The sequence below is a fragment of the Pecten maximus genome, chromosome 4 (genome assembly GCF_902652985.1).
Source record: "Pecten maximus chromosome 4, xPecMax1.1, whole genome shotgun sequence".
NCBI lineage: Eukaryota > Metazoa > Mollusca > Bivalvia > Pectinida > Pectinidae > Pecten > Pecten maximus.
The window spans coordinates 32,742,064-32,764,373 of NC_047018.1; the positions used below are offsets into that span (position 1 = coordinate 32,742,064).

The 22,310-nt window shown below is 34.4% G+C and overlaps 1 protein-coding gene across 1 annotated transcript in view; it reads left to right on the forward strand.

The window, feature by feature from the left end:
• Positions 1-251: 251 nt before the first annotated feature.
• Positions 252-22,310, forward strand: part of LOC117325871 (R-spondin-2-like) — a 48,204-nt gene continuing 26,145 nt past the window's right edge. Inside the window, exon 1 of the mRNA XM_033882369.1 lies at positions 252-869. Within this exon, the coding sequence (XP_033738260.1) occupies positions 782-869 (88 nt within the window). The 5' untranslated portion in view covers positions 252-781. The remainder of the gene's footprint in view (positions 870-22,310) is intronic.

The following is a 22,310-nucleotide window of genomic DNA, read 5'->3' on the forward strand; positions in this document are numbered from 1 at the left end:
TAGCACCTAAACAGCTCCGATTGACATTCCGAGACAAGTGTTATATACCTACCGCCATAACGTTCCGCATATTTACATACGATATCTACACGATATACTGATGTTTTGATATAACATTACACCAAGACCTCCACAGTAGTACAGTGGCCGAGATGTTTTAACAAGTGTAAATATGTTTCAATGAAACAATAAGAAAACATAATGTAAAATGATATATAGAAAGTAACCGTCTACACGATGGAGAATACACATTCTTAGAAAAGTGACACACAAGTTACAATTGGTAGTAGGATATAGTGATTGATGGTCGGGATCGTGAATGGACTTCCCCCAAATGTGTTAACAAGACTATTGCAATGATGATGAGTGCGGCGGGATATAACCCCCTCCCGTCGGCTGAGTGTGTGGGTTACCGTGTAGTAGGTATGTCTGGCCGTGTGGAGAGTCACGCGGTGTATTAGTGGGAGGAGACAGTATCTGGCGTGCTACCAAACAGAAAAAAAGTCAGGAGTCGACCGCTGTCCAAAGTACCTTGTCGACTCGCACTACTAGCATCAGCAGTGTTCCTTGTAAAATGTATAGTATACGTGTCTGATTCTAACTATGGGATTTATATATCAGAAATATGGGTTAGAGAACAGGATTTATATTACGGAATTGTTTGATGGATTAGATAGGAAAGTGTCATTCCATGGATTGGAGCATTGGAGAAGTAAAGATAACAATCTGATGACATTATCTCCATCTATGTAGCGTTTTACATCGTCCAAAATAATGTACCATGATTTTGTGGATTCTAGTAACATTTCATCTGATGGTATGTAAATTCTCTGTCAGGATTGTCACAGCGGAGGTTCGACTCAAACGGAGTAAGTACCTGCACCTTTGTTTAACTGAATACAGGTTTTGGTTATGTATGTTTCACCTTATCTTTTACCTGTTCTTTTGTTTTATTTGTGTCATTGATTCACTTCTTTGTTTTACCTGTCCATTTTTTACTTGTATCTTTGTTTTACCTGTCCATATATTTTACTTGTGTCTTTGTTTTACCTGTGTTCTGTTTTACCTGTCCATTTGTTTAATCTGTCAATTTGGTTTGCCTGTCCGTTAGTTTTCCTTACGTCTTTGTTTTACCTTATTTTTGTTTTACCTGTGTTTTGTTTTACCTGTATCTTTGTTTTACGTATGTTTTGCTGTACCTGTGCTATTGTAATACCTTTAGGTCACCTGTAAACTATACTTGTGTTAAAATCAGCATATGTTTATGATTTATTTGAGCACGCATATGATTTGACTGCGAATGTACATGTGTTTTATATATCCATAACTCTACCTACTTTTAACGTAGAAAGTATGCACGTGATTTACCTGTAAATACCAACATGCTTTACATTTAATTATCAATTCGTTTAACTTTAGCGTGTAAGATTTCAAGTGTTTATATTAGTATTTGATGTAGAACCACATGAGATCCCAACCACTGTCTGATATCCTAATTTTCATTACGGGACGGTGTATAATATATCCGGATCGTACCTACAAAAATCCTCCCTGACCTAGTGACAACTCAGTAATGAGTAGCTAGTTTTTTTCTAATGGTTCTTTACCAAAGCATCATGCAGTTTGTGTTTTTCTGCAGTGTTCTTTCTTCTTTTCATCCCTCAAACTTGTATTTCCTACATTTGCCTCAGAAATATTTCTTCAATTATATGTTTGCATTAGTTCAAGTGTTATGATTATCATTTTATATACCAGAATACATACTTTTGTGCCGGTACATGTACAGTCCTTACGCATGTATTAAAGAAACATGCATTTCTTTACCGTTCCCCATATATCCTGCTAAACATCTTGGTTTCTTTTTGTACACTTATAAATGTGGAATGTTTATTGAAGGTTAAAACCTCCCATATGAAGTACAGCACGTGGTTTTCTCTTAATACAATCATAATACATGCTGGAGATTACACTCTGCACTTGTTATGTCTTTGATGGTGGTAAATTAAATCTAACAAATCCTCCAGGAAGGAAATAATGATTTTAGCACAAGGATGTTGTGAAAATGGGCAGTATTAACATCATGTTCTTAATGATATTACCTCTTCTCGTCTAGAGGCGCCTTGTGATAGCCTCGTTAGGGATGAAAGGACACCGAAAGCTTCCTGTAATAATGTTTCATCTATCGGTGCCTTGGTCCATGCAGGCCTCTATATGTTCATTAGTAATATAAATGTAAAATGTACTGGAGTAGCTCTTCCCAAATCACTAGTCTATCATATAGAATTATATATTAGTACTACTTTACGTAGGTCAATCAGGGGTTCTTTGATATGTCAGGAACACGGGAAGATCGAGCAGGAGAGGGGCAGATACCCAGGTTACAAGCCCATAATAGTAGCATTTCTCTTGTTGAAAGGTGGACCCAAATGAAACCTGTTTTCAATTACCTCACCGATTGTGTACATAACCTTATATCATTTAAATACAGATGAGATGGGTAGGTACCCCGTAGATAATATGAGGGTACGAATTACATAGGCTGCCCTTAGCTCACACATTTGTTAGACGAAGCTGTGCTAATTAAACGCCTCAAAGTGGGAAATGTAAATTGCAATTTGTATGATCAAAAACCATGTAAGATTAATGTGTTGAAGGAGGTGCTCAAATTCATGGTTGTATGACGTTATCTCTAGAGTTTAAAGTCAGATGAAAACACCTTGAAAGATGTGAAGATATTGGTTTTTTTTTACATATATGAAGAACTATTGTAAGCTCATGAGCTCTGCTCATATAACGTATGTTAAATGTTATGTACAATTATTACATGAACTAATCTTATAAAGCAGAAAAGTGTTTCACTTGTCAAAGCTGAGAATAACATTACTAAATTAAATAATTTATTTCAATATTATAATTTTCAATGTATAATTGTAATGTTTAATAAAATCTAAAGTCTGTTAATAAATATAAATCAAACCCTATGTTCATACCTGTGAGTTTTATGAGATTTTATTGTTTGCGAATGTCTTACCGGAAGGCATTTATATCTCGGTTTTACTGCCTGCTATCTCTCCATTCCAATCAAACATCTGAATGACTTGGGGCTAACGTTTTGTCGGAAATTTTCTAATCAACAATAAGTTATGACCTGTTGTCTTCCTGTCTATATGGTGTAAACGGTTTTACTGTATACTTAATTAGCCTTCTCGTTTAAATATTAGAGAGGTAGAAACATAGATGGATATTATGTATTAAACTATCGTAAATACTATAAAGGTATTGCTTTATATAGTGGTTTTCATATAGGTTTGATTGTACGAATACTACGAGGGACGGTATACACAGGTTTCATTGTTTATATACTAAGATAGACGTTATATAAAGGTTTTATTCTGAACATATACTACGAAGACATTATACAGATGTTTGCTTTATATATATATATTACAAGAGGTGTTATATAAAGGTTTTATTCTGAACATATACTACAAAGTCCTTAAGTCCTTATACAGATGTATGCTTTATACATATATTTTTCAAGTGGTGCTATATAAAGGTTTTACTCTGAATATATACTGCATATATCTTATACAGATATATACTTTTATATATATTTTTACGTGTGGTGCTTTATAAAAGTTTTACTGTTTTAATGTTATGAGGAATATTTTACATAGCATTGTTTTACCGTTTAAATGTTTATACATTGCAAGGGATATTATATAATGTGCTGTATATACATTAATAATGATATATACTCTAATGAGTTGATACTGTATTGATATGCCGCGAAGAACATTATAGCTAGGTTTCTTGTATATATCATATGAAGGATATTTTATCAGTATTACCAAAAGATTGAATTATTGCGTTAGGTGTATACTCTATAATGACAAAAGGAAAAGGACACTATATCGAGGTAATACTATTACTGGTAATTACACATCTTGTAAGATGTTTGTATGAATAATCCATAATAATTAATGATTTAATCTACTTATGTAACGTAAAACCTGTTTATAAAGTTTATCGACTTTAATATCACCTATATATCTCTTTGTTTCACAATTGATTCATTCATAATGAAAAACATTTTATTAACCAAAGAACTCATTTAAACCAATACTGAAGTTTCTGTAGAAACTACAAAAGGTTCCGTTTTAATTCAATACAAAGTAAACATTTTGTTTTGTAATGAAACTCTTTATTCGACCAACTTCATACAACGTGAAAATGTTTAGGAAATATTAATTGTAGTTTATTCAGATTTCGCAGTATATTCATATGTTATGTCATATCATTTCAATATAAAAAAATAAGACAATATTCCCAGAGAGATTGGAGACTAGTGTCAATAAGAACAAGTTTGTGCGTGATGTATGTCCTCATGAAAACAGCACTTGGATGTAGCAGCTGAAAGTAGGCACCATTTTAATACCGATGAGCTCGTCCTCAGTTCATCACTATCATATTATGATAAACTCAATCATCATTACCTGTACTGACGTAGATCTTTAGTATTAGTATAATAGAGAGAATAACAGCTAGGATCAAGTTGTAGTTATATAATGTATTGTAATATTCCCCGTTGAGGGTGCTATATATCAAATTGTTCCCGTAGAATTTGTCACAGTACACTGCTCTGAACATATTGTTTTCCCTTTCACACTTAATTCAATTCAGTTCTGTTACGTAGGAGGTCAAAATACTCTACCGACGGCTTCTCCGAATCTTTCTTAATTGAACACATTTAAATGATTTTACTGATCGATAACGTAATGTCTTATAGTGAAGAGACTAATAATTTTCATTTAATTTATTTAATTTCTCGTTGTTGTTCGGTGACTATGATCCAGTATTCTGTTTATATATTTGATATAATCCAGAGAAAGTTTGGAGACACTGTGATATTCCCATACTGATCCGATATCTACCTGTCATCTCGTGTGTAGTAAACCTGACAGTGCTCCGGGCATGTCTACACCTTCCACCATCAACAACACTCTCGGCCAACGTCCTCTCCACTATCATTCGAACCTTTTCACACAGGTGTGCCTACCTTGCACCTGCATAATGATTCAATTCATGATTGTAGACATAAACATTATCATTCAGATTTTGTTTCGATAAAGGCCTAATTTGCATGTCAATATCCGGATGCTTATAATTGTCTTTTGTCAAATGTTATTTTAATGTAGACTATTTCTTTGTTTATAGAGTAAATATAGGTATATGAGAGTGTTCATTTCCGTTATCAATAAGTGTTGGTTTCAGGGGGCTACAAGGCCTTCCGGATCACTTTCAGCTGAATTGGCATTATTCTTCCAAATTCACTTTATTTAGATGTAAAATACTGAATCCTCCCATATAGGAAATATGCGCTTTAACAGTACCTCTCAGCTTTCGAAAATATTACACCTATAAAGTATGTTATAATGTCATAGATAAATGTTTCACCTATCATTTTAGTCCTGATATAACAACTCGTCTCCTATACTCAGCAAGTGTATTCCAGGATTCCAGTGAGAAAATAGTTATTCACCACCTTGGGAGTGAGACAGGACATCCTAGCCCTTGGGAAAATATTATCGGCAAGCAATTGGCAATTAAGAATATTCTCCTCAGGTTGAAAGATTCTGTTTATATTATATTCCATAATGTCGGTTATCATTTTTGTTTTTGTTTTTTATTTATTTGTTTATTTTTATTATTTTTGTTGTTGTTGTTGTTGTTGTTGTTTTTAAACAAATAACAAAACTTACCTATTATACGTTTGACGAAGCCTGCTATTTTCGGTTGGTATTTATATAAATAAAGTATGCACTAAAGAATTACAATGTCCACTTATATCTCGGTATTATGTGATTATATGATAGTAATATATTTTTTTGATAAATGCATAAAATCCAGATAAACTGTAATTAATATCCTCCAGATCAATGACAGCTGCCTTAGTATAGCAAGTATTTCCTGTGAGGCATTATTTACGCTATACCAAATACATTTTCATTACTCGATGTGTTATAACAACACATGCACTTGATTATTATCTAATACCGTAGATATTAAGTTGTTGTTTTATACTCATTATTTAACATATTATGTAAACATTATCTAAAGATGCCAACCACTTATGTTTTTTCCTACAATCTTTTACAGTTTAAGGGGAAATGTATAACTAGAACTTAATCATAAACTCTCGAGGAAATGCTTTTCAGATTTCCATTTCAATTTCATATTTCTGTTCTGCTCTTTCTCATTTCACGAGCCAGAGGTAGCATTCCTTTATACCAGTTATTGCCTTAGATACTCAAACTGTTTGTTTTCTTAAGAACGTCAGTTAATTTCCCTTCGTGTCCAAATTCAAATAATATAATATTAAAGCAAAAGTTGAATAGAAGGTAACCTTTCATTTCAGCAGATTGCATTGCTCGGCGTTGTTAAATAAATGGGATTGAAATGCTCGCTAGACTTACATCAGATATGACTGAGCCATTTTCCAGATAGGTATATTCCTACACACACTTGGGATCTATATATCTTTCCTGTCTATTACCGATCTGTGCCCCGATTTCTCTTGTTTGACACTCGTCCTCATATAAACCTGGCTGTTGAGATGATGACCTTAATACCAAAGCAAGCAAATTAGGAAATATTGTACGATATATGCTGATCACAATACTAGCCTACGTATGATGATAAACTTAATCATTTATCTGATACAAATGCTGATTTATATGATGATAAACTTAATCATATATCTGATACAGATGCTGACTTATATGATGATAAACTTAATCATATATCGGATACAAATGCTGACTTCTATAATGATAAACTTAATCATTTATCTGATACAGATGCTGATTTATATGATGATAAACTTAATCATATATCTGATACAGATGCTGACTTCTATGATGATCAACTTAATCATATATCTGATACAATGCTGACTTCTATAATGATAAACTTAGTCATATATCTGATACAGATGCTGACTTCTATGATGATAAACTTAATCATATATCTGATACAGATGCAGACTTCTATGATGATCAACTTAGTCATATATCTGATACAAATGCTGATGTCAATGTTGACGTACGTATAATGATACAAATAATCATTTATTCGATACAAATGCTGATCTCTATGATGATAATTTATCTGATACAGATGCTGATCTCGATGATGATAAACTTAATCATTTATCTGATACAGATGCGATGCTGATCTCTATGCTGGCGTAGTTAGTATGATGCTTTGTATACAGATACTGTTATGTCCTCTTCTTTTTCATCACAATGGGCAAGATGTGTTGTGTTGGACCTTACATTTAGAAGACCTGTTATCTTGTAAAATACCTTCACGGAGTTCATTCATATACAGGCTATCGAAAGAAATGACACCAGTAGGATTTAAAACCCCAGTTGTGAATGAAATTTGAATAGCTCAATTGATAATTATAGGGAACACTAGCCGTGCAGTACATCGACGTGTGTTTACCCGATAGAAAACTTTAGATAGATTACCGATCTCAGGGATAAAGAGAGGGGAAATTGTCTGTGATAGAAAACTTTAGGTAGATTACCGAATTCAGGGATAAATACAGAGAAAATTGTCCTCTCTTTGGACACTTATCTGTTTGATCAGTGAAAGAAGTAAATTTATAGTTAAGTGTAATGTTTGGGTATACCTGTAAACGGTTAGGTCAAGGGGGACATATCTAACAGTATACCCCCTTAATGGAAAACAGTTTCATCAAGTTTTTTATGTGAATTTAATCGGCGACATTTTGTTAAAGACATTTAGCGTTGAGATACTGGGTACGATCCCCTATACTTACAGGAATCGCAGGTTGGTGTTATTTGGTTGTCAGAACTTTTGTTGTATTTGACAAATTGATATGAACTATACCATCGACGTGGGGTATGTTGACTTTAAAACACACAAAACAACACACCGACTAATTGTTTTTCTAAAGAGCGCATAAACTTTCTAGTTGTGATATACCTTTCCTGTAAGGTCAGTTAAACCAAGCCTCGTGTCGGCAAAGACACAAGATACAAGATGTCAAGTTGTTGATACATACATTGTAATGTATGTGTGTTTTCAAATTAACATAAAGGCTTTCATGGCAAGATGTATAACACTTTCATGAACTTACACTTTCTTGATAGTAACGTCATAGTTTCCCCTACTTGAACAATATTTACATGTCTGAGTTTAACACAGGATTGAGAGAGAAGACTATTGTTATTTTTTTGGAATTCAATGTAATAGTCCTGGAAAATATTCTGTGTTCTTAAACAACATGAATATAAGCTTTTTACATCTGCGTTTTCATGTACTTAGTGGATTTGATTGAACCACTCTGGCTCTTTGATGAAAGACATTTGTACATGGATCTGACCTAGTGTGTCATGATGCTGGAATAAGCTATGAATATAAATAGGTCAAAACAGAAAACAAAAAATCTTCATCATGTCAACGCCGAAAAGTGACACACACAGAAACACACTGAGAAAATATTTTCCTTGTCAATAAGTATCATAAAATATGCAAATGTTTGTACTTTTACCACATATAAAAATACACTTTTATAAGATTTCCTAGTCGCTAATAAACAAAGAGTTAACCTTAAACGTTGAATTACTATTTACTTTTCCTTAAAACCGCTTACTTAAACCATCACTAACTAAACTATGTATTTACAACAATATTACTTTTCCCTATCCTATACGTTTATAACAGAGATAAGAACATGACTATACACAGAGGGACTAATGAACCAGTAAAGCTACAGAAATTTGAAAATATTTCATCAGTGTGAAAGTTTAAGTTTTATTTCGATGCACAAAGAGATGATAAGAGAAGTCCTGACTCCCAAGATTCTCTCACATATTGGCCGGGTTATAGTAAAACTCGCAGACATTGGGCTTCCAGGTTGGTAGTTACATTGAAAAGGTCCCGATTCATACTGCTGGCTTATACATTTGTATTGTAGGTGACACGTATTGCTCTTCCGCTTGTCTGAGGGGAAGCCATTTTCTATATTTAGTGGGACGGAAAATGTCTAGATGCTGGTAGTGATTATGAGCGTCTGTATGTAGATGTTCAGACCGCAGATATCACTCTGAACTATAACATGCTTTGTCACTGGATAAAAAGTCAAATATTCGGTGTCCTTCTGTACTCTTTATCAGCTAAGCCCGCCTCTTCGTTCCTCACCTACTAATACCATTGATATCACACACGGAGTTCATCCGAGTGTTTGACATAAGGTGTAATGAAGAGTATGGCTAATCAAGCGTTGGAATGATACGGACGGCTTTTGTTATTCTGCTTTTTTGAAAACACTACACTGCCTTCTACAATCATATGACATCGGTATGATCAATCTGCTGTAAATAATCCTGTATAAATTATTTCTTCTTAATCTCATCACAGAATGGGCATTTCCTTCTTGCTTCGTTATTAATTGACTGTTATGTTATTTGTTGCTGAGTGCTAGTTATCTGTTTGAATCTATATGAAAAATAACATTATTTATAAACCCCTGTGATTGTTTCACGTTTACTTTACCCGATACAGAGCTATTTATAATCTGATGAAACACTATTGTATCGTTTTTTTACTTTAATTGTACAATATATACCTTCTTTATTTAAATAAAGATATTTAAATAATAATTCCATTTTAGAAATTGACAAAACTACTATCAAAATATGTTATAATACATTAAGTTTAATGTTATCAGACAAATGTAAAATATGAAGATGGTACCATTTTGTATATGGAGGTGTTTAAGAAAGTATGGATTCATTAGTCGTGAGATCTTTTCGCTAATACTATTTACCCTCCTAAGTAAATACACATCGTTTGATAGCCTTGGTACGAGTATGTGTAAAGACCGCCGTTTTATGTTATGTTTGATATTTTTGCACTTCAAAGATTAAATGAAGCACTTACCATTATTGTATAGCGATGTTTCGTTCCGTTTCTAATGCAGGTTACAAATGGCTTTTGAATAGCTGTCTACAAAAACCCAGTCTCTTTCTACAAATACTTTGTTATTTCCTAAACTTTAAAATACATTTATTGGATTTTTAAGGTTTTAGCTTAATGATGTAAATAGAAAAAAATGTTTGAATATCTTGTGAAAGCAAACATATATCGATTATGTAACGATGCATATCCCAAACTTCGTATCTTCTTAATTTAAAAGATGAATATCTAAATTAGGAAAAAACCGATGAGTCATGTTAATATATAATATTTGCTTTCGAGATGATAGTGTTAATTTCTGCGAAAACAATAAGGAAAGTAGATAAAATACTTGCAATATACTATGATTTCTCAATACAATACATTGATGACGCTCTACCTATGGTTCCGAGGAGTCCACATGGACCATGAAATCGGCGTCATGACAATAAAAGTGAACCGTTTAAAAGCGACAAAGGAAAACACAAGCAGAAACTATATATCTTTTCATCTAATTCATTAATTCAGTTGTTACAGACCAAATACAAATATAGGGGTTACACTTACTGAAGGGTGATATAGGGGTTACTCTTACTGAAGGTTGATATAAGGGTTACACTTACTGAAGGGTGATATAGGGGTTACTCTTACTGAAGGTTGATATAGGGGTTACACTTACTGAAGGGTGATATAGGGTTACACTTACTGAAGGGTGATATAGGGGTTACACTTACTGAAGGGTGATATAGGGGTTACTCTTACTGAAGGGTAATATAGGGGTTACACTTACTGAAGGGTGATATAGGGGTTACTCTTACTGAAGGGTGATATAGGGGTTACTCTTACTGAAGGGTGATATAGGGGTTACACTTACTGAAGGGTGATATAGGGGTTACACTTACTGAAGGGTGATATAGGGGTTACACTTACTGAAGGATGATATAGGGGTTACACTTACTGAAGGGTGATATAGGGGTTACACTTACTGAAGGGTGATATAGGGTTACACTTACTGAAGGCTGATATAGGGGTTACTCTTACTGAATGGTTGATATAGGGGTTACTCTTACTGAAGGGTGATATAGGGGTTACACTTACTGAAGGGTGATATAGGGGTTACACTTACTGAAGTGTGATATAGGGGTTACACTTACTGAAGGGTGATATAGGGGTTACTCTTACTGAAGGGGGATATAGGGGTTACACTTACTGAAGGGTGATATAGGGTTACACTTACTGAAGGGTGATATAGGGGTTACACTTACTGAAGGGTGATATAGGGGTTACACTTACTGAAGGGTGATATAGGGGTTACACTTACTGAAGGGTGATATAGGGGGTGATATAGGGGTTACACTTACTGAAGGGTGATATAGGGGTTACACTTACTGAAGGGTGATATAGGGGTTACACTTACTGAAGGGGTGATATAGGGGTTACTCTTACTGAAGGGTGATATAGGGGTTACTACTTAACTGAAGGGTGATATAGGGTTACCTTACTGAAGGGTGATATAGGGGTTACACTTACTGAAGGGTGATATAGGGATTACACTTACTGAAGGGTGATATAGGGGTTACACTTACTGAAGGGTGATATAGGGGTTACACTTACTGAAGGGTGATATAGGGGTTACACTTACTGAAGGGTGATATAGGGGTTACACTTACTGAAGGGTGATATAGGGGTTACACTTACTGAAGGGTGATATAGGGGTTACACTTACTGAAGGGTGATATAGGGGTTACTCTTACTGAAGGGTGATATAGGGGTTACACTTACTGAAGGGTGATATAGGGGTTACACTAACTGAAGGGTGATATAGGGGTTACACTTACTGAAGGGTGATATAGGGGTTACACTTACTGAAGGGTGATATAGGGGTTACTCTTACTGAAGGGTGATATAGGGGTTACTCTTACTGAATGTTGATATAGGGGTTACACTTACTGAAGGGTGATATAGGGGTTTCACTTACTGAAGGGTGATATAGGGGTTACACTTACTGAATGTTGATATGGGGTTACTCTTACTGAAGGGTGATATAGGGGTTACACTTACTGAAGGGTGATATAGGGGTTACACTTACTGAAGGGTAATATAGGAGTTGCACTTACTGAAGGGGGATATAAGGGTTACACTTACTGAAGGGGATATAGGGGTTACACTTACTGAAGTGTGATATAGGGGTTACACTAACTGAAGTGTGATATAGGGGTTACACTTACTGAAGTGTGATATAGGGGTTACTCTTACTGAAGGGTGATATAGGGATTACACTTACTGAAGGGGGATATAGGGGTTACACTTACTGAAGTGTGATATAGGGGTTACTCTTACTGAAGGGTGATATAGGGATTACACTTACTGAAGGGTGATATAGTTGTTACACTTACTGAAGGGTGATATAGGGATTACACTTACTGAAGTGTGATATAGTTGTTACACTTACTGAAGGGTGATATAGGGATTACACTTACTGAAGGGTGATATAGGGGTTATACTTACTGAAGGGTGATGTAGGGGTTATACTTACTGAAGGGTGATATAGGGGTTACTCTTACTGAAGGGTGATATAGGGGTTACATTTGATTTGTTATGTTCTGCCATGTTAGTTATTTAAAAACTATGACTAGTGAGATTCAATAGATCGCCATTCTTTTTAGATACTATCAATAAAAAAAACTTAATTAAAATCAGGTAAGTCATATAAATGATATTGTTTTTCGTTTTGTTTGTTAATTATTAAGTATTGTGTTTACGTGATGTTGCGTGAACAGGGTGATCACTTATAAACTAGAAGTATGGAAAAGAAGATTCATCAACTAAAAAAATGCCGTTGAATTATTAATTAATATAGAATCGCTTAGCTTGATATTAACCCATTAGTTATCATTAACTAGTGAACACGATGATTCAATTAAATAAATTTTATTGGGTTTTTTCCTACGTTAATCGGCAGGTTTTCTTATCAAATGTGCATAATTGTGCTTATTATATTTATCAATATAGCAAACCGCAACTCCTCTATCGTAGATCATAGGACAGATAGAATTATTTCAATTATCAGTCTTATTTGTAAGACAGCTTTTATTTTCCCCGCCACCGTTGGGATATCTTTGGGGGCATTGTTGTTTTATTGCCTCGTTTTGATTCATGTTCTTATTTCAAAAGATTACGGTTATCGCGATATTACACTCGTAATACACAATTACGTTATTCATTATATTGATAAATTATTCGAGATATGAGCACGGTATCACCAGCTACCCTGTAGGGAACTGACGTATGCTTTATTGTCTTATAGCAGATCCGGAAATTTCCGATTTTTCCCATTATTTAGCAATGATAACTATTCATATGAAGGTTATCGATATACAAGTCATTTAAAATCAACATTTCGAGGTCGACTGGAAGCTGTAAATATTAAGTACCAGAGAAATAAATTTCACTTTAGCTTTAGGCAAACTGTTGATGACAGTAGGACTAGAATGTAAGCTGGTAACCCAGTAATTACTAGTAAGCGTCCGTGTTAGGTTAAAGCTGATAAGCCATATTTCCTCTATTTCGTTGGGATATCTACCTATTGCAATTTCTTAGTATATCTGTTATCATCAATGCACTACTTTACCTCCTGTATGGCATGAGTTATATCTGCAACACACTAGATGGGCATCATAGCAGGAAAACATTGCGTGAATCATGTTGCTGCAATAGAAATTCAATAGCAGGCTAAATAAAAGTAAAACATACATTATATTTACAGAAATATCAATCAGAAGTCGTGAACTCAAAATCAATAAAGATTTACAACGAACTTGTGTTCCGGAAGTGTTAGCGTCTTTCGGTCATCAACTGTGCCCAGCCATGTACTTTGCATATCTAGGTCAAATCATGAAAATGCCATGTGCTCAAAATTTTAACCAGGGAGAAAACGGAGCCATCAGCGAGCATCGCACATTTCAAGCTGTAAATCACAAAAAGACAGTACGATGGTGACGACCGTAAAACCCTGTCGTGATCTTCATTAACCTACATCTCTCCAAAACTCAAAAAGCTATTTACTGTAAATTTACAAATTCATATAGATTATAACATGTTCATTGTGTAAGAGCATTTTGGGTGAAATGGTCCAACCAACAAAAATATTCCCATGAAAAGATTTACAAGAAATATTTCACACTTTCCAAGGCACCTTTCATGCTATGTATGAAAGCAAGAAATATAAAGTAAGATCTATGCCGACCAAAGTGGAATGCTCCTTCGATGGGGATTTATTTCAGCGATTCGTTAAGGTTTTACTTGTTATGTTAGTTAAGAGTATACATATATATCTCTCGACTTGCATTAATGTAATACAAGTCGTATTGTATTGTCATAATATGCATTAGTAAGATAAGGAAGGAAAGTAAAACACTCACTATACCTCAAAACTCTCTTAAGATGTCAAGTGCGACGTTTAACATTTACCGTTGAATGATGATAGCCAAAGTATATTTGGATGTAGAATTGGATGTGAATATAAACTAAATCAGACCAAAGGTCATTTTAATATAGTCCATACAATCTGCGTAGTGATTTCGATATCGTCTTCACTTACTATAGGTGGGAGCATGATAACTGATTATTCAACCTCTTTCTTACATGGCAGCTTGTCATGTGTCATAATGACAGTATTCAATGTAATATATATATATATATATATACAATTGTATATAAGTAAAAACTTGGTAAATAGATAATGGTCAGGTTATTATCTATTCCTCGAGGTAAGCGTGTCAATGTTAAGGAACCTATAATAACATGTTAATTCATTTATCTAATTCCACCAGGACTAATCAAATGCAAGTATTTAGACCCCAGGAGTGAAGTTGTGAAGGTTAAGAAATTATTTCAGAGTGTTGCACATTTGGTATTTTGTGTCTGACATAAACCTCTCAATATACATTGTAATCTATTAAAGCACGCGACGGGAACATTTTGTTTTTACAACGCTTACTCTCAATTATCCTTCAGTAGTGAAAATTACATATTTAAGCAAGGAAATGAATCATTATTAAAAAAAAGAAGTATGCAGATATTTCGTAAAGAAGGCTATGTACATTTAATATTGATTTAAAGCGTATTCGAATTCCAAATGAGGGCCATTATTATCAACTCTTATTTTCAAATCATTTTATTTTTGGGTTTTCTCCCTCATTAAGTTTCAAATAAGCGTCAAACACAATCTGTATATATACCAAAGCACTACACAGAAAAACACTCACGAAACCATGTGGTCGTGATCCATGACATTCACCCTCATTCTACCACTTAATTAAGGAACAGTATAACGTAACACTGAAAAGGGAAGGTCATCAATTATTGGCACGAAGCATTAAAGACTATTTGATACAAGCAACACGCACCCCCGATTACTAATATCCAACAGATGTACATTATTATGTAGACTTCAAAATATTTCATGAAGACAAAAGCTAGATTTTTATAGTATGTTAGGTTACAATGTATCCGCTTGAGATGGCCAGGTATGTGGTATTGCATACTGAAATCTTGTCACATTTCCAAAATTATACGGAGTTATGGCCCTATCTTATAGTTCACGGAATAGTTGTGTAATATCTGTCTGGTTATACTGAATGTTGCCTGTATATATGTACTGCCTAAAACTAAAATAAGTAAATAAACGAAAAACAACAACAAAAGAAAAAAACTTCATGAAATCAAATTAGTTAGGGGAGGTATCTACATCATCCTATCGATCGTAATATCATTTTTACCAACATGTCAAAGAGCCACAGTTATTATTATAATCTAAATAATAGATTTTACCTTGAAGTAAACAGTATAGTGTGTGTCTGTATATGGATACCTCTCGGTATTAAACGGATTATACACGTAATAGTTTTAATGTTTGGGTATTATTACATAAAACAAGTATGTAACATCTCAAGGAATAAGAAAAAGTAGATATTTTCACTGGCAGGACAATTACAGTGGAACTTCGTTAACTCGAAGTCGACGGGACCACGGAAAAACTTCGAGTTATCCGAGTGTTCGAATTAACCGAGTTATCGTTTTTGGTGAAAAGTTTGGTCAATATTTGTCAACATTATATAATCATTATAACTTCGCTCTGTCGCTCATCAGTTTAGTGTGAAGACTGGTCAATACATGTAAATATATATGTAATGTTTCGTTATGTCACTTGTAATTTGGTGTAGTTTTGCCGATATACATTCACGATAAAGTTTCTTTCACTTAGTCACTTCAATAACGATCTGATGTGCAAGTCATGTTTGCAAAAGGTAAACGATAAAACGGAATTCGACAAAATAACAAGTTATTAATGTCAAAACAAATAACCGTTTAAGTTTAACACAGATTGCATACAAAACGTAACAGAACCATTACCTTTTATTGGACATATATAAAATACTGTTTGATCGGCCTACTTACTTTTTATTGATAACCACGTCATTTCCATGTGTATTAGGACCGGAAGTTGGGCTGCGCATGTGCGTATAAAATGTTACTGTAACTGAGTTGGCGTTTTATCCGATTTAATAGACAGCACTGACCGTTACAGTTGTACTCTGAACACCTCGGCAGTAATTACGCTATTGTTTCAGCAGTTTAAAGATTTAATAGGCGCCGGTGACTGTGTCATTTCTACACCTGTAAAAACATTAGCCGGGTAGATCTACCGGTGTGTCAGAGATTAGTTCCGCTTGAGCGAACGGGTAGATGAGTTGTTGACTATCGTGTGTACTGATATCGGCGACCGCCTTGGGAAATTACCTGATGTAAGTAAAGCAGTACTTTTTATCACCAAGACTTGTTGTTATAAGATTCAACCGACAATTTCTTTTATGAATTCATGAAACACTTATAATAGCATGTAGGTTAGTAGTGCCGATTTGTTCAGTATTACAAACGGAATTTAGCTCTTAAAAAATGTCGGCGTCTGCCACCGATCGACGAAAATTATACTTCGAGTTATTCGAACATTTCAAGTAGGATTTTTATTGTTGGGACCAAATTTTTACTTCGTATTATCCGAGTTTTTCGAGTTATCCGAATTCGAATTTTCCGAGTTTTTTTTACTAAGATAAAGAGAGAATTCGGCCAGGACCGGCGAGGTACTTCGATTTAAGCGGGGTATTCGAGTTATCCGAGTTCGAGTTAACGAAATTCCACTGTATATGCATTTATGAATTAAACACGTGCTACAAATAGCATTAATTTCAAATGTCTTGGATAAGGATTAAAGACGGAACCGATAAAGGGCAAAGTAGGCATTGTTCATATCCAAATGTTAATCACATATCTACCATAATACAATCATCTGTTGTTGTATTAAAGTGCTTAATGGAAATATGTTTTATTAGTTTTACAAGATAGACGTAAGATAATAATTACAAGTGTTGCATTTTGGCAGAGAGAATTGTAATATTACAAAGGAACTAAGGGAGTGCGGACATCTTACATTTCCTATTTTAATTAATTTCTCATTTCTTTCAGTAAAAAATGAAGCAAATAATATATCAACTTTATAAATCTACATTACATATTAATAACATCTAATTGTTTCTACGTAATAAGCAACAATCATTTATCAGGTGCAGACAACTAATATATTAAGAGATTTCATGGTAGTCTGTAGTTTAGACAACTGGCATACAACAGCCACAAAGGCGGTATGCAATAGAATATTTGAACGGGATTCCAGCATAAAATGGTTATCACTGAATGTGATTTGAATTCTTTGGGTTATCATAACCCTATGTGAAAAGGGTGTTGCCCTTTATACCACACATGAAGAAACTAACGTATATTATGCAAGTTTATTCAATTCGTTAATTAACTGTAGGCCTTTCCGTCCATCAATACAACATGCTATTTATACATCTTATAATATATATACGATATATTTCAAAAAACAGTATACAGTGGAGAAATAATTCTATATTCTGAACTTGTCGGAATATATTTACCAATCTGAAGTTGCTAAAATTAAATACATGTGGCATTCATCCCCAACTCGATTAGCCGATTTACAAACAATTCAATACACCTGAGCTCGAGTCATTCGATGTCTGTTAAATTGCGAAAGAATATGCAGACAAATATTTCTTTGGTACTTTATGTAACGAATGATATTTAGAAATGAAATTTTATCTGCTATTACCGTTACACAGAGTATGGGTTCGGTCAAAGGTTTGAACTTGCTTGTATCAGCACAAGCAAGTACATGCTCCATATTATACATCATATATACATTTATTCATGTTTCGTAGATTCATTTACCTTCTTTTACATGTGAGTGAATAACACTACCTTGTATCAATTGTATCAAGAGCTGAGCTCCTCTGACCGTAAGGGTCAAGGTCATTGGATGTAGTGCCAGTTGCTGATGGTTTCCGCCCCATAATTTAGATAATGTCTCTGACGTCATAGATTTCATATGTTTGGGAGTGTTATACACGTGTATGTATGTAGAATGGCTACACGTCCCTTAATGTGTGTAAAGGGTTGACCCATTAAACCTTTATACCAGCTTATCCCCCTAGTCTCTAGAATCAGACATCCTACAAGCCAAAATTTTCAATTGTAATTCATAAAATAATATTCTACAAACAGGAGCAGGTCTTTTGTGAACAATATATATATATATAATTTTTTATTCATGGCCTGACCTGACCCCAAACTTGCTATGTACGTCATTAAATTGCCAAACCAGATATATCTGGTGCTGTAACCATACACTGCGATAAGTCGACATCCCTTAAAAAGGTGATTTGGTGTCGCAGTGATTAACAGCCTGCTACCCTGACAGGTTCATAGTTGTAAATGAACGTATATGAAAAATCCAGTAAAATTACGACTGCAGGTTCACACTTGAAGTCTTTGGTTCAGCTACACTAATTAAGTGGAGCAACTTAGATCATCAACTATATACTGTAGTCAGATGGTTCCATCTAATGGATAAAATATTCAACTAAAAGCAATCACTATCGTGCTTTCAAATGGTGACGTATACGCAGATGAGGTCTAGTTGCCATCGTCCGACCAAAATAATGTCGGTGGTTGAACCATTGTCGACTGCCATGTGCACCGTAACTTCTTCTTACTCTAGTGAGACTATACTCAATTTAGCTTCTGATCGAAATCGCCCTATTGTATAAAGGATGATACAAAAGATTTATAAGTGAATAACTTCATGTAAATAATAATTTATCATAGAGAAGTAATAAGTAAAATAGCATATGACAGCTCACCTTTGAACTCAGTGCTGACAGACGCAAAAAGTTTCACCATCTACAGTTGATGAGAATCAACAAGGGCATAAACGTATGTTAAACTTTAGAAAGGAATGTTCACCAGCCCAATTGTTTAATCAATTTGCTAAAAGTGGATATTGGATAATTTCAAAGCACAAAATATATGACGTATGCGTCTATATTTGAGTTGGTGCCAGTATTCATAATAACTTTACATGTCAAATTATTATGGAAGCATGTTATTGAATGATCATTTTAAAGTTAGTTGTGGTTAGTCTTGAGCATAGTGTTGCTATCAGAATGGTAGATTAAGTGCTTGAAAATATTTCCTAACTTCCTGTGATTGTTCGTTAAAGTCCGATTTTTACCTTGGTTATTAAATGCTATGTAGAAGAATGCTCCTGTTACAGTCTTCTCAAATGTAGTCATGTTAGTATAGTTTGAAAATTATTACTTAAGTTAATCTAGATAATTATACTATCAATGTACTTATTTTTGCAACCACTGAAATAAACTACCGCTAAAATATGCACGTTGCAACAAATGTATTTTGTTTAAGGCAACAGATAAAGAATATACTCTAAGTTGAACACACAAATGTAACGTTGTAACTCAGTATGCGGAGAAAATACGGGAATGGAAATAGACATCAAAACAAAAATCAAATAAAAAATATAAACAAATAATTTTACACTGTAGGGGGCGTATTATATAGCATTTACGACGCTCTTGCTTAAGATTAGATACATATGGTATGCACAGCCGTTATTTTAAAACAAGATTTCAGATATACAGATTAGAATATTTTCATCTTCATAGTGCGAGACCTCCCGTTCGTATCGCTAATATACCTAATTGCCCAATTTCCCCGATTGCTTCCCGCTGAGAATGAATCTGCGGATCAAGAAATCATATGACCGAACACGAGATATGGACACATGGAATCTCTACCCACACTTATCGTGTTCAAGCTACGTGGATATTCCCTTGCTAGTGAAATTGGCGATAAACCTCTGTTGATAACTGGATACACTCTCGTGTTATCAGTGAGATCGTTTTCCGAACGTTAGGTATATACTCAGCAGCTCTTGTGATTGGCGATAGTTCCATACTCTCGTGGGGAGGGAATGCTTCCTCCTCACTGAAAAACAGGTGTCTCTAGGGTCAATCCGTACCCTCTTCGTTATATAACAACTCAAATATGCTGCATTGCAATTTTAACCAACAGAAATCGTCTTGATTCACATATCATTTATATGTTTTGTGTGCATCATTGTGAGAGTCTTTACTGAGGGTACACTGTTTTGTTTTTGTTGTTGTTTTTTTCACACATTATTCCTTCATGACTCTAAAGGTCATAGTTGTCGTGTGTTGTTTTCCCCTTGACAAGTAGTGTTTTTGGTAATCAATTACCCGCCAAATCAGTAATTATGCTGATGAAAACATCAAATCCCCTCAAAGATCCACTTTGGTACCATTGCATTTTCTAGTTATTTAATAAAAAGTGTTTCAATGTACAACTTCGAAATCCAAGGGTTTCGAGCTCGATAATATAATAGTTTCTTCTCTGCAACCTTGAAGTATATCACTGCAATATCGAATGTTCGCGTTTGGACATGTGATTGGTCCAGACACCAGACCAATCACTGTGTTGAAATATATCCTTTGACGATCAATTGCGAGGCGCAAAACTCAAATATAAGTTGGGAACGGGAACTTTTCCGGAGAATGGCGCGTACAAAGCCTTCAGTTTTGTCATGATAAATTTCAAAGTTACAATGGAAAATTTAAAATAGAGAACGGAACTATTTAAAACAGCGAAGCTGCTTATAGCATGGTATTTGGTACTTGTTAGATAGAATGTTTAGTATTTAGGTTAATGCATTTCCCATGGTCATATAAAATTCTTAACAAACTATTTGCAAAACTACAAAGATGGCAACATCAACCGCAGTATTACCAACCTGCCTAGATCAAATATCTGGTCATAGGCTTTCAAAGGATTTCACAAAGGCAGACAAGTGGTAAGCACCTTCAAATCTTCATTTAACAAATACGTATAGTATATATGCTGGATATAAAATGCAACATACAGTTGTTTTGTCCTTCTCTGACTCGTTAGTGATTCTAAGGGTCTTATGCGTGGAAAACTAGAAGACAAATTTGGGGAAATCGCAATTGGCATAATAAAGGGATGGGGAGGGAGGACGGGATGTATCAGCCTCAGCGTTTATTCAATTTCTAATGTAGTGACTGTTGGACAATTGCACGAGCATTGGAGCGGTGTTAATGTCCATCGAAATTAAATTAAAGTGATCAGCAGATCACGGCACACCTCTAGCACCAGAGTTTACTATCCAGGTAGAAATAGTGTGTTAAATGCCTCACCTTATAATCAAACTGATTACATAGTTATTATATTTGTATTATTTAAATGCTATTCAGGTGCTTTAAATGGCCATACACCGTATAATCGAATTTATTGCATTGATCATATTGGTACAATTATAATGGTATTTCGATCTATTTCAAATTATTGTTTTGATTAGTTCAGCTTCCTAAAACTGAGTTTCGAATTTTGATTTTGATTGAAATAATGACACATCAGGTGATTCAATCATTTTGTCTCGATTCCAGCACGACATGGTCCCGACAGAATCAAATTTAAAAAAAAAAAAAAAAAAAATCGTTAACATTTTTGTTAAGTGGAATAACAATGAACCACTATTGCTATTCAATGTTTATAATTAGTCTTAATTAGTTGTTTCCGCGATTTTCATTTTGGTTTTAACTGAAATTGTCTGTAGCCACCGAGGTACGATAAGCCTGCACGGAAAGACTGACTCAAGGGAAACGTCTAACACTGAATAAAGTTAATAAAATGTGTTTTACTCGATGGAGTATAATCATCCATAATACTTCGTCAAACTTTTATGATAGAAAGATGAACAGACGAAATTATAATTTTGTTTGAAATAAGGTAGCGGGAAATGTAAAAAGTTGATAGTGAATTGATGGTGGTTGTGTGATATGTTA